Source organism: Prionailurus bengalensis, chromosome X (assembly GCF_016509475.1).
Source record: "Prionailurus bengalensis isolate Pbe53 chromosome X, Fcat_Pben_1.1_paternal_pri, whole genome shotgun sequence".
Classification (NCBI taxonomy): domain Eukaryota; kingdom Metazoa; phylum Chordata; class Mammalia; order Carnivora; family Felidae; genus Prionailurus; species Prionailurus bengalensis.
In genome coordinates this window covers 514404-528436 of record NC_057361.1, presented here as the reverse complement: position 1 = coordinate 528436, position 14033 = coordinate 514404, and the positions used below count along the sequence as shown (strand labels likewise).

At 62.3% G+C, this 14033-nt stretch overlaps 1 protein-coding gene across 1 annotated transcript; it reads right to left on the bottom strand.

Moving 5' to 3' along the window:
* Positions 1 to 3066: 3066 nt before the first annotated feature.
* Positions 3067 to 13409, bottom strand: SHOX (short stature homeobox). The gene is made up of 5 exons (XM_043570199.1): positions 12549 to 13409; positions 9267 to 9475; positions 5507 to 5564; positions 5340 to 5428; positions 3067 to 3802 (listed from the first exon to the last, which is right to left on the bottom strand). Exons 1-5 carry the CDS (start codon positions 12826 to 12828, stop codon positions 3557 to 3559), a joined length of 882 nt encoding a protein of 293 aa, XP_043426134.1. The 5' UTR covers positions 12829 to 13409; the 3' UTR covers positions 3067 to 3556.
* Positions 13410 to 14033: the final 624 nt, after the last annotated feature.

The following is a 14033-nucleotide window of genomic DNA, read 5'->3' as shown; positions in this document are numbered from 1 at the left end:
TCCCAGGAAAAGGGGCTTGTACCTTGAGGAAAATTAAGGGATTAGATTGGAAGCCAAGTGTGGGAGCAGAGAAGGCTGTGGTGTCCTTTCCATCGCGACCAGGGGGGTGGCTGTGAACTCGCACACCGGTGCCCAACGTGCTCCTGGTTCCATTTTAAACACCCACATGTCCCCCCATGGCACAGACCACAGATGCTCATGGCCAAGGACACAAGGAAGCCCACACCTGGAACTCAAGACTTGCAGGGACCGGAGGCAACCACAGTGCCCAGCTTGCATTGCAGTGACGTGTGGGGACAGTCCCTGCCCCAGGAGATCAGGGGGCATTTGAGGCTCTGAAGGCCCCCCCACCCTCAAGCACGGATGCCAACCCAATTAGCTGATGGACGTGGCAACGCGTCAGAACACGTGCTCCAGACTGGCTTGCTTTTCCCATAAGTGATTCAGGAACCCCGTCGGGCCCAGTGCTCGATTCTGTCAGAGTGAAGAAAGTCACCATGTGGATGCCCCATACAGACAAGAAGAAAAGGACATCCCCGTGCCTCTGAACCAGCAATGCTGGGTAGCCGTGCTTCCCCAAGCACGCAAGAGCCACACACATCATCCATAGAGTATGCCCATCACCCCAGATCCAGAAACTCCAGAACCTTCCCCAGTGACGTCATCGGTCGTGGTTTCCCAGACACACAACCCAAGGAAGGAAAGATGGAATTCGTAACAAAGGTCCAAGAGAGCAGCAACATCTTACAAGAACTCCGTTTTGCCAAACCGGGCGATTTCCGTCCTGACAGTACTCTTTGGCCAAGGTTTCAGAAAAAGAAAAAGCATCCTGGGGCTGACGCCTCCTCGCGAAGTGGGCCCGGCAGAGCCGGGTGGATATGGGAACCAGCCCGCGGCTCACCCCGTGCGCCCGCGGGAACCCTCTGTAGGTCTGACAAACCCAGTAGTCTGCCTACAGCCGCGTCAACACGCAACCCTGCCCAACGTGCTTTCCAGGTGACACTTCCCCGCTGTGACCAAGGCGCTGTTGGGATGTCCCACGAATGACTTTGAAAGGGATCCTGGTTTGAGCAGAAGACAGCAACAACAGCCCAGAGGCATCCGTTTCATGCGTGTCATTTTTCTGACGCCCTGTCCCAGTTCTGCACCACGTGCACGCCCCCGGGTGATGCCACGGCCCCGGGGTGATGGCCCGGCGCACCTAGACCCACACGAGGATTAGGTGACCCCCGTCCAGCACGTCCTGGGTGCCACCAGCACAACCGAAACTGGAAGTTGCAGACCCCATGTCTGGTGCTCACGTGGAGGGAGTTTTCTGGGGTGGAGGGAGTGGTCTGTGAAGAGTGTATTTAGGCAAAAATTTTGTAAGCTTTTTCAAACAAACAAGAAAATACGGACGCACACGCTTTACCCGGAACCTTCGCCAAGTGTTACATTTTCGGATGAATGCCACTAGCTTTAAAAGGTTGGAAATGCGCTGTTTGCATGGAAAGGAAAATTCAAGCTTTGTAGGACCTCCTGTTTTCTTTTTTTGTTTTTGTTTTTTTATTCACAGCTGTTTGAAAGCAAAACTGCACATTTCAGGCAAACTCTACGTCGCCGTGAATGTCTGACATAAAAAGTTGCGAGTGATTTAAAAATACTGACCTTGCTTCCTCTGTCTTGCTCTGTCATTTTAGAGCTTTACTAAAATTTCGGGGGGGGGGGGTAATGTCGGAGGGGCCTTTCGGTTCCTATAAAGAATTTCAGATGATAGAAATGAGACGCGTCCAAACGCGTCTGCATCTCAGCCCCGTGGAAAGGTAGAAAATGTTTCCTTGCCCGGAAGGAAACGTTTTCTGTCTCGTGAAGAAAATATACCAAAGTTCGGGGATAAGGAAAGACAGCCGCCAAGGCCAAATCCGGAAAGAGGGAAACGTCTTTTGGACACAGAATGAACGCGTGCAGCTCATGAAACGCTGGCTAGACGGCCAGGTAGGGGTTGGCACACTGATGGAGAAAGCCGCTTCCGTCTGGGCAGCCCTCGGCGACTAAGGCAAAAACACAGGCGTCTCTCCGAGGTAGACAAGGCCAGCCCTGGTGCGTGGCCCCCGGAGCCCACGCAGTGCCCGCAAAGCGCCTCGCCCGGAACTCAGGTGCATGGCTGGGGACCCCGAACCCTGTGGCTACACCATTTCAAGCGACTTTCCTATCCCGTGCCACCTGCTCAACTAAGTCACCGTGTGGTGCTTACACAACGCGGCCGGGAGGGGGGCCTGGGGGGGACTCGGGGAGAAACAAAAAAGAAAAGAGAAGAAGTAAAATCTGGGGCCTCGGCTACAAAACACTGTCTTCAAACTCGCTGCCCGGAGGACGTCACCCACTCTTCCCTTCTCAGAAACAGCTCAGCCAGCAGCGTCACATCCTGACAGGCCCCCGGTCTTGCTCGGCCCAGGCCAGACACCCCCCCCCCCTCGGGTTTGGCGATGGGCCCCCAGTCGGCCGGGCCCGCAGCATTCAGGAGGAGGGTAATGCCCTTGGAATTCCGAAGCTGACGGGGTCAAGAGTGCACGGCTATTTTTTTTTTAAATCTATAATATTTACAGTATTGCACTTAACTGCATTTCACCAAAGTTAATGCTGCATCAGTATCATACCTTAAAACCACCCGCCCCTGTGTCTCTATGCAAGTTATTTGCGTCTGAATTCTGTAAAACAGCAAAAAAAAAAAAAAAAAAATCATCAATTAGGGAATCAAATGCTGGAAAAGTTATAAAGTCGCCTGTACTATGGCACAAGGAATCCTAAACTCGGTGCTTTGGGGCCAAACATGTGCGTGAAGACCGTGCTCGCGTCATTCAGGTTCAACCCCCTCCCCCCCCCCCAAAAAAAAACGGTCCCAGCCTGGGAGAACCAGGTCTCTCCCACCCCCACCCCACCTTGTGGAGGTCCTCAGACGCGGTTCCTTATTGCTGCAGAGTATGGCCCCTGCCTGGCAGGCGAAAGTCCACATTGAAATCCATACCCGTCCTGAACCTCCTCAGACGAAAAAGCAAGTTCGTGGCAGTGAATAAAAGTGTTGGTATCTTCAGCGGAGACCAGCCCCAGATCTTTTGTTTAATAGACTCTAAGATCTTCCAAAGGCGAGTAGGAAGCCACATGCACAGGGTAGGAACGCCGCCGGCAGCACAGGGGCGCACGGGGGCGCACAGGGGCGCACGGGGGCGCACAGGAGCGCGCGGGGCGCACAGGGGCACACAGGGGCTCCCGGTGGCGCAGGGTCCCAGGAAGTGCAGACAGCGCGGCAAAGGGCTGGGTGGTCTGAGCGTCACCTGCGTTCTTCCGCACGGTCTCTGCGAGGGTCTGGCGGGGTCGTGAGGGCCCCGGAAGGCCCCCTCCCTAGGCCAGTGGTGGGCCCCACCCCGGGCTGCCCCGAGCGGGGAGGCCGCTGCCCCAGGGCCCGCGCGCTCGCTGCAGGGCGTCCGTGCGAACCTTCGGGGGGCGCGGAGGGGGCGCGTGCAGGACGCAGCGTGGGCGGGGTCGTGGGGCCGGGGCCGGGCGCGCGGCGGGCGGTGGGTCAGAGCCCCAGGGCCTCGGCGTGCTTCCGCGCCTTGAGCCGCAGGTCGGCGATGCTGGAGTTTTTGCTGTTGCTTTTGGCGGCGGCGGCCACGACGGCGGCGGCGGAGGCCGACTCGGCCAGGGACGCGATGGGCAGCCCGAAGGGCGGCGGCGGGAACATCAGGTAGGGCGCGTGCGCGGCCAGGTGCGGGTGCAGGTGCGGGTGCGCGTGCGCGACGCCTTCCAGCTGGAGCTGTGCCTGAACCTGGGCGGGCAGAAGGCGCAGTTAGGCCTCGTGTGCAACGGGAGGGACCCTGGGGCGTCCGTTTCTGGGGAGTCGTAGCCCCCTGCCCCCACCCCGGGGACCACCATCGACTCCTCTGCACCAGCCGGGGGCGGGAGAGGGGGTGGCAGCTGTGCTCCTGGCACGCGCGTCCGCGGGGGGCACTGGCTGCTTTGCGCCGTGGGAGCTGGAGAATCTGAACAGAGCCTGGCACCCACCCCCGGGTGGCGCCCACGCCCCTGTCCTCGCCAGCATCCCGGTGTCTGCATCTCCTCACGGGAAGCTCAACTTCTCTGAACTTGTGACTTGTCCCCACTCGACCTCTGGACTGTGGGGTGCTGGCCTCCTCTTACCCCCCTCCCCCGCGGGACGCCTCTGAATCCCACCCCCCCCCCCCGCGCCCCAACAGCCTCATTGCAGCAAGGCCTCAGGGCGGACCCCACTCTGGGCTGCAGGTCGTGTGGAGAGACCGCCCTCCCTGGGGAAAGACGTGCGTGCGCCCAGGCGCGGAGTGGGTGAGGCCAAGCGAGAGAGGGACGCAGGCCCTTACCCAGCGCAGGCGCGGCCCTGGACTCCCTTCGCCTTTGGGCACCTTGAGTCTGACAGCACAAGGCGCCAGCGCCCCGCTCTCGGTAAGGGCCCTGTTTATTGACCCCTCACCACCTCTACCCGCGCCCTAGCTGACCCGCAGAGGCCCGTAGCAAACACAGGTCCAAATATAACCCCAGGCCTGCTCCCTGGAGCAAAGCTGTGCAGGGCGCATGGTGAACACGCTTCCGCTGTGCCCACAGCACCCCAGCTCCGCCAGCCCGTGCGCTCACATATTCCCCCAACGGTGGGGCCCCAACCCGCGCGCCCCCAGGTCCCGTGCTGGCGCGAGTCCGGGGCACGTGAGCCCTGAGCTCTCGCCCCGGGCGCCCGCGCCTCGCCCCAGGCAGGTTCCACCATCCACCGGTAGCTGCTCCGGAGCAGAAGGCAGCCCTCGGGGGTCTCCGGAAACCCTAGACGTCCACGCCAGGCAGCCCTCAGCGCTGGGGCCTCCCGACTCCACTTGGAGCGGAGCCCCGATGACCCGGGCTCTGAGGTGGAGGGGGAGGCCCAGGTACAGGAGGGGGGCGTGGGGAGAGGGGAGCGTGGGGGGGGGGCGCAGACACCTCACTTGAGGCTTGGGGCAGGCGAGGTGGGGGGCTGGGTGTAGACGCAGGGCCTCCCGGCCAAGTACACCATCCCCGCGCCCCACCCGCAGCCAGGCCGCCTGGGTGGGTGGGATTTTTTTTTTTTTCACTCCGATTTGATTTTTGTAAAATTGTGTTTGGGTTTAAACCCTGGCCCTCCCCAAGGTGACTCTTGGAGTTTTACAGCGTGATTTTAATACGTGCCAACGGCTCCATAAATGCCCCCTTGTAAAAGCGCCAGCCTTTCTTCCGCGGGGGCGGGAGCGGCGGGGGGAGGCAGGACGCCAGGGAGGCCGGGAGGTGGCGGGCCCCCGCGCGGCTCGGAAGGAAGAAAAACGGGCTACCTGTTGGAAAGGCATTCGGAGGGCGCCCATGTTCACGTAGGGGGCCACCCTGCAGGCGTCCAGGTGGCTGGCGGTGCCCAGGATGACGCCTGCAAGGGGAAAAAAGGAGCCGTGAGGGCCGCCGAGGTCCTCCCGTGTCTGCGCGCGCTCCCCACCTCCGCACCCACCTTTATGCATCTGGTTCTCTTGCTTCCGGCACTTAGCTCTCCGGTTCTGGAACCAAACCTGAGGACAGAACAGAGACACGCGCGCAGCCCCGTGAGCCCGCCGGCCTCTTTCCCCCCAGGAGGCTAGGCGCACGGCGGCGCGCGCTCAGGTGCCAGGACACCAGGGTCGCAGGTGGGCTCCCTCCCGCCCCAGCCACCCCCCCCCCATAGCTGGCCACCTAGAGCTGCGGATTCCGAGAGTCGCTTCTGAGCCCTGCCTGTGTCCCCAGGTGAGGAGCCTTGACGGCTCCTGTATTTAAAGTGGAAAAGTGCACGCCAGAACGGCGGGGTGGATTCGAGAACTTTCCAGGAGCAGTGGACGCCCTCTTCCACTCTGCCAGGCCCCGGGAGCGCCTGATCGTCCTGCTCGGAACCTTAGCTGCCCGCTAACGGGGCGCACAGACGCATAAAGAGCTTCCAATATGACCCCCCCCCCGCCCTGGTGCAATTCGGGACACCCTGAGTCCGGAACCCTCTGCGTCCCCAGTGTCCCTCATGCCCTCCTTGGAAGCCTGGAGTGTCCCAGTTAGCAGTAAGGACTCCTCAGCGTCCTGGACCCGGAAACACCGGGTCACCCCGACGACTGCCCCTCTTGCAAAATGTCTCATTCTTGGAGAAAGGGTATCCGCGGAACCTTCCCCAGTTCAGCTCGATTCGCAGGCCCGATGTCAACATTTTGGAGCAAAGGACGCCCCACCAAAGTCCCCCCACCTCGTCCGGACAGCCCTGGTTCTTGAACCCCGTGGCCCCCAAGCTGTGCCTGCGGAAATCTGGAGGCCCCTCGTGCACAGTTTTAGCACCTGATTGCTCCTAACTGGCTTTCTCCCGCAGCTTTCCTGCCGCCCTCAATGGCACAGTTGTTGCAATGACATCAGGGGCCTCCCGGAATAATTAGCACAAAGCAAGCCTTCCGTTTGGCCAAACCGCCCGGACAGCTCGGGGCCCCGCTGCCCCCGACCCTGCACGGGGGAACCTCAGCAAACCGGGAGGCCAGACCCAGCGGAGACTGTAAGAAACCTTCACTCTTCCTTCCCAGACTCTTCTGAGACCGCTTTTTATCCACGGCTGAGCCACCGCCCGCCCGTTTGAATCGGCCTTTCCGGAAGGCTCGAAAAGCTCGGCCCCGCCAGGCCACATACGGGGAGCTTGGGAAACTTTCAGCCTGTTCCCCGAAAAGCAGTCCCAAAACGGTCCCTCCGACCCACCCACCCAGCAAGGTGGGTCGCACCAAGTTTCACTCCCGTGTGCAATCCCTGCGCCCCGTGGCCGTCCTCCCCGCACAACCCCGGGCGGTCCAGACGGCAAGACTGCACCCCGGAGGGCCCCTCCGGGGCTCCTCCCTCTCCTTGGGGTGCCCTACTCGGTCCTCAGAGGGGAGACCCAAACCAGGCGCAGGAGACAGCAAATTCTGCACCCACACCCCCACCCCCCCCCCACCAAGGGCATTTTTCAAAACCAGAATCCTATTTAAATGTGGAAAGAAAGCTGTTCTCCCTTCAGCAGGGGTGGGGGGGGGCGGGTGGGTGGAAATAACATTACGATGAATAAAAGTGATGAATTAGCCGCTGCGTGAAGCGATAATAAATCAGTCTTGGGGTGATTCACGATCAATTCGAATTAGTCCTGAATATGCTAAGGAGAGCTCAGTGCACTGGTTAAACACTTATTTCTTCATTAAGGACCAGTCACTGATTTCTTTCACAAACGCTGTAATCTGATTTCCTTTTGATTTCCATTACAGACAGTGAATAATGACATTTAATTTAGCTCTGCGCCATAAACCCAAAGATATTTGTTGTAATTAAATTACCGCCTGGTCCTGCGCGTGGTCTCATAACTTTCGATTATAACCCTGACAGCTGGGTGATACGAGGTCCCTGTACACGACTAAAAATAAAAGGTTAATAAAGACCAGCCTCCGTAGGATCCCCAATTTATGTACAGCAGATTTCCGCACTAAATTGAACCTCTACTGTCCTAACGGCACGGGACGGGCTGTGCCCAAAAGGGACGACCCAGAGGGTTCAGGCACCGGAACAAAACACAGCTCCTTCCTGACCCCCTGCCTTCGCCGCCCACCCCCTCGCCCTGGGCGCGCTGACCCATTCCTTTTAACTAATTGATTTTTACGAGCCCCTTTCCCCCTGGTGTTGAGTCCCTGACTCTGTTCCCCCCGTGGCCCGCAGAAAATTGTCTCTCCCATCCCCGTGTTTCTTTTTATTATTATCTGCAGTCGTTAAGTTTTAATTCACCTCTGGATGGACAGCCACTCGCGACCCTTCTCCACACAAACGCCCACCCCCCAGCCCCCCCTTGATTTTAGGGTTTTCTCAAGAGCTGCAGACACACGAGAACCAGTTTTCTGCCGGTGGGTCCCTCCTGCTAAGGTGCTGCGTGTAATAGACTGCTCAAAGAAATAGTGTGGAATTAAATTACAAGTAATTTATTTTTATAGAAACAGTACATCAAGGCCTGGGAGATATTACAGATCCCAGGCAGAAAGACACCGGGAGATAACATAAAAGTTGATGTCCCCCTCAGCGAAAGTTTAATCTTTTCATTAATTTATAGGGGGAATGCCTATCCATCTTGCCCGAGAAAGGTGGCCAGCGGGGAAGCCACTCTGGGCCCTGCCAGCCGCCTCCCCGTGCGGGGGGCCGCTGATGCCCAAACGCACCGGACGCCCCCCGACCCCGCGAGGGGTGGGGGGACAGGGTGGCCAGAGCTGCTGTGCGCCTGGGTCCCACCTCGCAGGGAGGCTCTGTCCCCGCTGGCTGTAGCCTAGAGCCGGCCCTACACGATTGCCTTGCAATCCTAAGAAACCCTTCCCTCTGCAGCCACGGGGAAACGCGGAAGGGGGGCTGGGGACCAAAAACAATTTTCTTTTCCAAATTAAAGATTTCGTAAGACACTATCTATACCACACGTTCGTGTTTTCGTTTGGAAAGTAAACTCGGGGGAGGGTGGGGACTGGTGTTTGAACGTGTTGATATTCCAACCCAACGGGGGAAACCCGTGCGTTCAAAGCTCTGCGCTTTTTTTTTCTCATGCCCCCCCCCCCCCCCCGCTCCCCGTTTGGCAATATTAATTCCGTGTATTTAAAACCAGTCCCCAGAGCCCCGGGGATGCTGACCCCTTCTTCTCTCCGCCTGGCGCGCTGCTGTCGTGCCCAGAACCGTGAGGAAGGACGGGAACCTTCCAGGCCCCGGGCTCCCAGGCGGGGTCAGCATTCGGAGGACGCGAGCGGGAGTGAGTTTTTGCTACCGTGCCCCAAAAAGGCATAAGTAAATTTAACCTAGCGGCTTGCCACAGCGTCCCCTCCGCGCACGTGCCGCGCACGCCCAGGGCCCCCGCAGACACTGGCTCGCCAGATGGGGCTTTATGAATTCATGCGCCCGCGCCCCCGCCCCCCGCCCGCGCCCGAGCTAATCCGGCCCCGCGCGGGCATCAGCCGCGCTCATCAAGATGCCAGTGTGCGCGACTCCCCCCACCTGGCCCCTCGCCTCCCCTCCCTGGAGTGCAAGGGAGGAGGCTGGGGGCCGCGGAGAGGAGCCGTGCGAAGAGGGGAGGTCAGATCCCAGTGCCTGAGCACCTCCAGGTGGGGAGGGCGACCGGCTCAGGCGGGGCACGCGCCCTGGGTGCGACCCGCGCGACCCGCGCGCACGCGAGGGCCCTGGGCGTCTCCGAGAGGCCCTGCGCGTCGGGGCTGGCGGGCTCCTACCTGCACGCGCGCCTCCGAGAGCCCCAGGCGCTGGCTGAGCTCCTCGCGCATGAAGGCGTCGGGGTAGTGGGTCTCGTCGAACAGCCTCTCCAGCTCGTTGAGCTGCTCCAGCGTGAAGTTGGTGCGGCTGCGCCTCTGCTTGAGCTTCGTCTGCCCGTCCTCGTCCTCGGACTTGACGTCCTCGCGCTTGTCCTTGCATTCGTAGATGCCTGAGGGGGCAGCGGGGGGGGGGGGGGCGCAGGGCTGAGGGCGCAGGGCTCCCGGGGCCGCTCCCGCCCTCCCCGTCTGCCCAGAAACACGGCCGCGCTGCGCGGAGGTGCAGGACCCGGCGAGCACCGCGTGCGCGCCTGCGGACGAAGGGGCCCCGGCAGCCAACGCGCCCTGACTGCCTGACCAGCCCACCCCCACCCAGGGCTGCGTCAGGTCGATAAAGCGGACTCGAGGGGCAACCTGCGCTGTTTGGTAATAACTCGGGCATTGGCGGCGCTGAATTTCTCGGCCTAACCTCGGAATGGTTTCCTCAAGGTTCCCCTTTGCGCCTGTTGACATATTGACATGGCCACATAGCTTAATCTCTCTCTCTCTCTCTCTCTCTCTCTCTCTCTCTCTCACTCTCTCTCGGAGTGGGGTGCGAAATATTATTTTAAGTCAAACAAGTTTGGGCAGAATCGCCCTAGTGTGGGTCCCGAGAAGGGCACCGGGCGCACCAGCCGGGTAAGAGCCTCCCTCCCCACTGGGGTGGATCTGGGCCGTGCGGGCCCCTCCCTGGCCTCGTTTCTCACACCACACTCACACCCTCACGCTCAGCCCGGTGCCTGGGGGCGCATCGCTGAGCAAGGTCCCCAAGCTTACTGGCCTCCCGCTGCCCCCTCCGTACATACATCCAGCGACGGGGCACACAGCCACCAGGGCACCAAGCCTGGCACTTTCTTACTCCAAAAATTAGGAGAGCGTCTGTGTTTGCTGGCGGAGGGGACTAAGCGGCAGGCAGTTATAAGGCCAACATTGGGAGTCTAACCCGGAGACCTCGCCTTCCCACCTGCAGCAAAGGCAGCCCAGAAATTGAAAATAACATGATCACCCCAAAGCCCGGCTGGCGGGAGCCGCGCCTCCCGGGCCCCCTCTGTCTCCCTGTGCTTTTCCTCCGTCACAGATCGTGCAGGGCACAGCCACAGAGCACCTCCGTGCCCTCCTGACTCGGCCCCCGGTGCCCAGAAGGGGCTAGCCTTCAGGACGCCCGCCCCAGGACCGCAGTCCTGAAGGTCTGGAGGCAGCACGCACAGAAGGCCTCTCCGTACCTCAGCCCGGAGCCTCGCCAAGCGGGAAGACGCGAAGCAGCCGTGGGGACAGGGGACACCACCCGGGATCCCTGAGCCGGCCTGGACACCAGAAGCCAAGCCCCGAGTCTGCCCGACAGCCTTCCCTCAGGCCTTCTGAGCACGGGACGCAGAACCCCAACTTGGCTTTGAAATCCCCTTCCGCCTCTGGAAAGCGTTACATGTGCAAACCAGCACCCCATTTCTGCCCCCACCGCGAATCCTGTCCTGGAGGCAGCCCTGATCCTTCCTTCCCTTCCCGTCCCTGAAGTCTGACCCCAGGGACGGATCCCAGCTGAGCAGCTGGCCTTCAAAGGCCTTGAGAACCCAGGGCGGGCTCTGCAAAATCCACAGCTCGGTGGGACAGGCCGTGCAGGAGCCCAGGACCTCCGGGTTTCTGCAGGAACCCGAAGGTCTCCCACACCACACGGCTCAAGCGCCAGGGACGTGAGTCCTGGGTGCTGGAAACCTCTGACCTTACGTGTGGGCCCAGAGTGGCGTCCAGCCAGGCCGTGTCTCCGTGAAAGCAACCTCTGCATGAATTGCATGTGCCCTGCGGGGCGGGGGGGGGGGGGCGGTGAACCCCGAAGTAAGACAGGCCGGGGCAAGCGTCCCCAGGCCGCAGGCAGTCAGGGGCTCATCTCTAAGCCTCCAGCTTCCCTGGGTGGAGGCCTCAGAAAGATATCTGGGGCATCCCCACGGTCTCAAGGCCGCGGCCCAGAGCTCTGCCATTCAGAGATCCCAAGTGTGGGGTCCCAGCGACCAGGACGCAGGGGCTTCACGGGGTAGGGCTGGCCGGGGGGTGGTGAGGAATGTCCTCCGTAGGGAGACCCTCCTGACCTCCCCCAGCGCTGACACCGTGTGCACCAGGGGGCGAAGCCTCTGTGTTTCCTCTTTGCAATGAAATACAGGCATTCGTAGCAGTTTTTACGTGTGCCCCCGCCCGGAGAAATCCAGCCAATTTTATGCCACTGATTTGCCGCTGCTGGTTGCCCTGTTTGTACGGAGACACCCCCCCCCCACCCCGCGTTGGGACCCCCCCGTGCCCGGCTGGGAGAGCCCCCCAGAAACCCGCCGGTTCCCCTCCTCCCCCCTATTCAGCAACAGGGCGAACCGCGGCGAACGTGGCTGGAAAAGCAGGAAGGAAGGAGGCCCGGGACGCGGTCCGCCCCGCAGCAGGGCCGGCTGTCCTCTCACAGCCTGGGGTCGGGAGGCCCCGCGCGCAACGGCCATGACCTTCCCGGGAATCCTTCCCTCCGCGTCCAGACCCCGGCCACCTGCGGGCACGCGAGTGGTTTTAATTTGCAGGCCCGCGTCAGCTCCGGGCTCAAGGGGGAAAGTTTCCCCTAAGAGGAAACTGAGCAGAGAGGTTCAGCAGGCGCAGGACGCAACGCTCCCTCCGGGACCAGCGGCCGGCGCGTCCTCAGCGCCGGCCCAGGTCGGACGCTGGGGCAGCGGGGGGCGCTGGGCGCTGGGAGAGCCGCCTGGGATCTGTCGTGTGTGCGCTTGGGAGCAGACACTAGACAGCCTGGCGGGCGGGCGGGCGCGCACCCAGCGGCCCTACAGCCGACCCCGCCGTTCGGGCTCGTCCGCCCGATGGACTCCGACCCGGGAAAGTTCCCGCGGCGACGCCCAGCGCAAGGGCGCCAGGGAAGCCGGCCCGTCAGCAGCGCGCGGCCCCGGCCCCGGCCCTCGCTCGCTCGCTCGGCTTCCCTGCCTCCCTTCCTCTCTGGCTCCGCCGCCGCGTCTTGGCGTCTCCTTCCTTTCTTACGAAAACACTGGCGACGGGTGGCCGGGGCCTTTGCGTGCGAGCGTGGCCGTACATTCAGAGTTGGGGGCGGAATTCTGGGCGAGCCGCGGCCCCCGGGGCCTCCCCGCGCGCCGAGCCAGGGCCAGGCCCGCAAGCGCCGCGGCGAGGAGACGCCGTCCCCGGGAGGGGCGCCCAGCCGCGCCCCGGCGAGCTTACCTTCCGCAGCCCTCCCCGTGCCGAACTCTTTCAGTTTGTCCTTGTCGCTGTCCACGTGGTCCTTAAATAGATGCACCGGGCAGTGGCCGCTGCCCTCCGTAAGGTCCTGGAGGCTGGACTCCGAGCTCCCCAGCTCCCGGGAGCGCGCCAGTCCGCTTTCCAAAACTTCCCTGTACGTGATCGAATCCTTCTTGCCGCCGCCGCCGCCGCCGCCGCCGCCGCCGCCCTCCTTGCTTTTCTGGTCAAAAGATTTGGATACAAAAGCCGTGAGTTCCTCCATGGCTGCCCGGGGGCTGCGGGGTCCGCGGGGGGCGCGGCGGGGCTGGCCGGGAGCCGGGCTGAGGTCCGCACGCCTCCCCGCGCGGAGAGGACTGTCCGTGTGAGGGTAGATCCCTTCTGGTGTTATTTATGCCTTTCAACTTGAGATCTCACTATTTATACACCGCTACCTCGGCCCAGCCCCCCGCGCTCCCTGTCTACAGCAATTAGGGCGCCCGGATCGGCGGCAGGCGCACGCAGAGACGCTATCTCTCCCCCACCTCCAGTCCGGCAATTGGCTTTCTTCTCATTTCATCACTGTTTGGCGTCTGTGCACCTCGGTGTGGGGACCTAGAGATCCAATTTTTGCAGGGAGCGGGAGAGAGCGCGCGCGCGCGGGCGGGCGCAGGCGCCGGCGCCCCAAACAGGTACCCGCATCCCCTCAATGGCTGGCGGAAACGAAACTCGAGGAGGAGTTTACGGATGGTCGGGAGGTCCCCGCCGGCCCCGCGCCCCCGGAACGCGTCTCCGCAGGATGGGTCCGCGCGCGGCGACGCGGAGACGCCGAGGGCACCCCGGGCGACGGTGACGCGCGGTCTCACGGACGACGGTCGAGTGCGAGTCGGAGGGAGATGCGGTGGGGTTTCGGGCCCGCTGCCGCCGGTGCGCGCGGGGTGGCCGGGACGCGGGCGGAGGGCCGCGGAAGGGGGAGGAAGGGGCCCACGTCGACCCCAGCGTGGACGCCGGAACCTCGGCGGCGGAGGCGGTGGAAAGCGGCTCGCAGACCTCGGAGGAGGGGCCGGCGCGGCGGAGGCCGGGGACCCGGACGCTGCCCGGGGGCCGCGGGCGTCTGCGGAGCGCGGGGGTCCACACGCGGAGAAACCGGCGCGTCGTGGGGAGACCTGGTTTGTACACGGCGGCTCCTCGGGCGCGCGTCAGCCCCCGCGCGGCCGCACCCAGAGCCCTGCACTGGACCTGGAGGCCAGGATATTTATTGTGGGGGGGGACTACGTGTACTTGGGGTTGCGCCACGCTGCTCCTCGTTCGTCCCTTCCCACGGCCCGTCTCCAGGGTGCACGGGACGACCCACTCTCTCGAGGGCAACACGAAAGCATTTTACGACCCCGGAAGTCAAACGTGTCCTGTCCGCACAACTCCGTCTGCAAATAAAGTTGACTTTACCCTCTTCCCTCTTTTATCTACAACATCCCCCGCCCCCCCCCACCC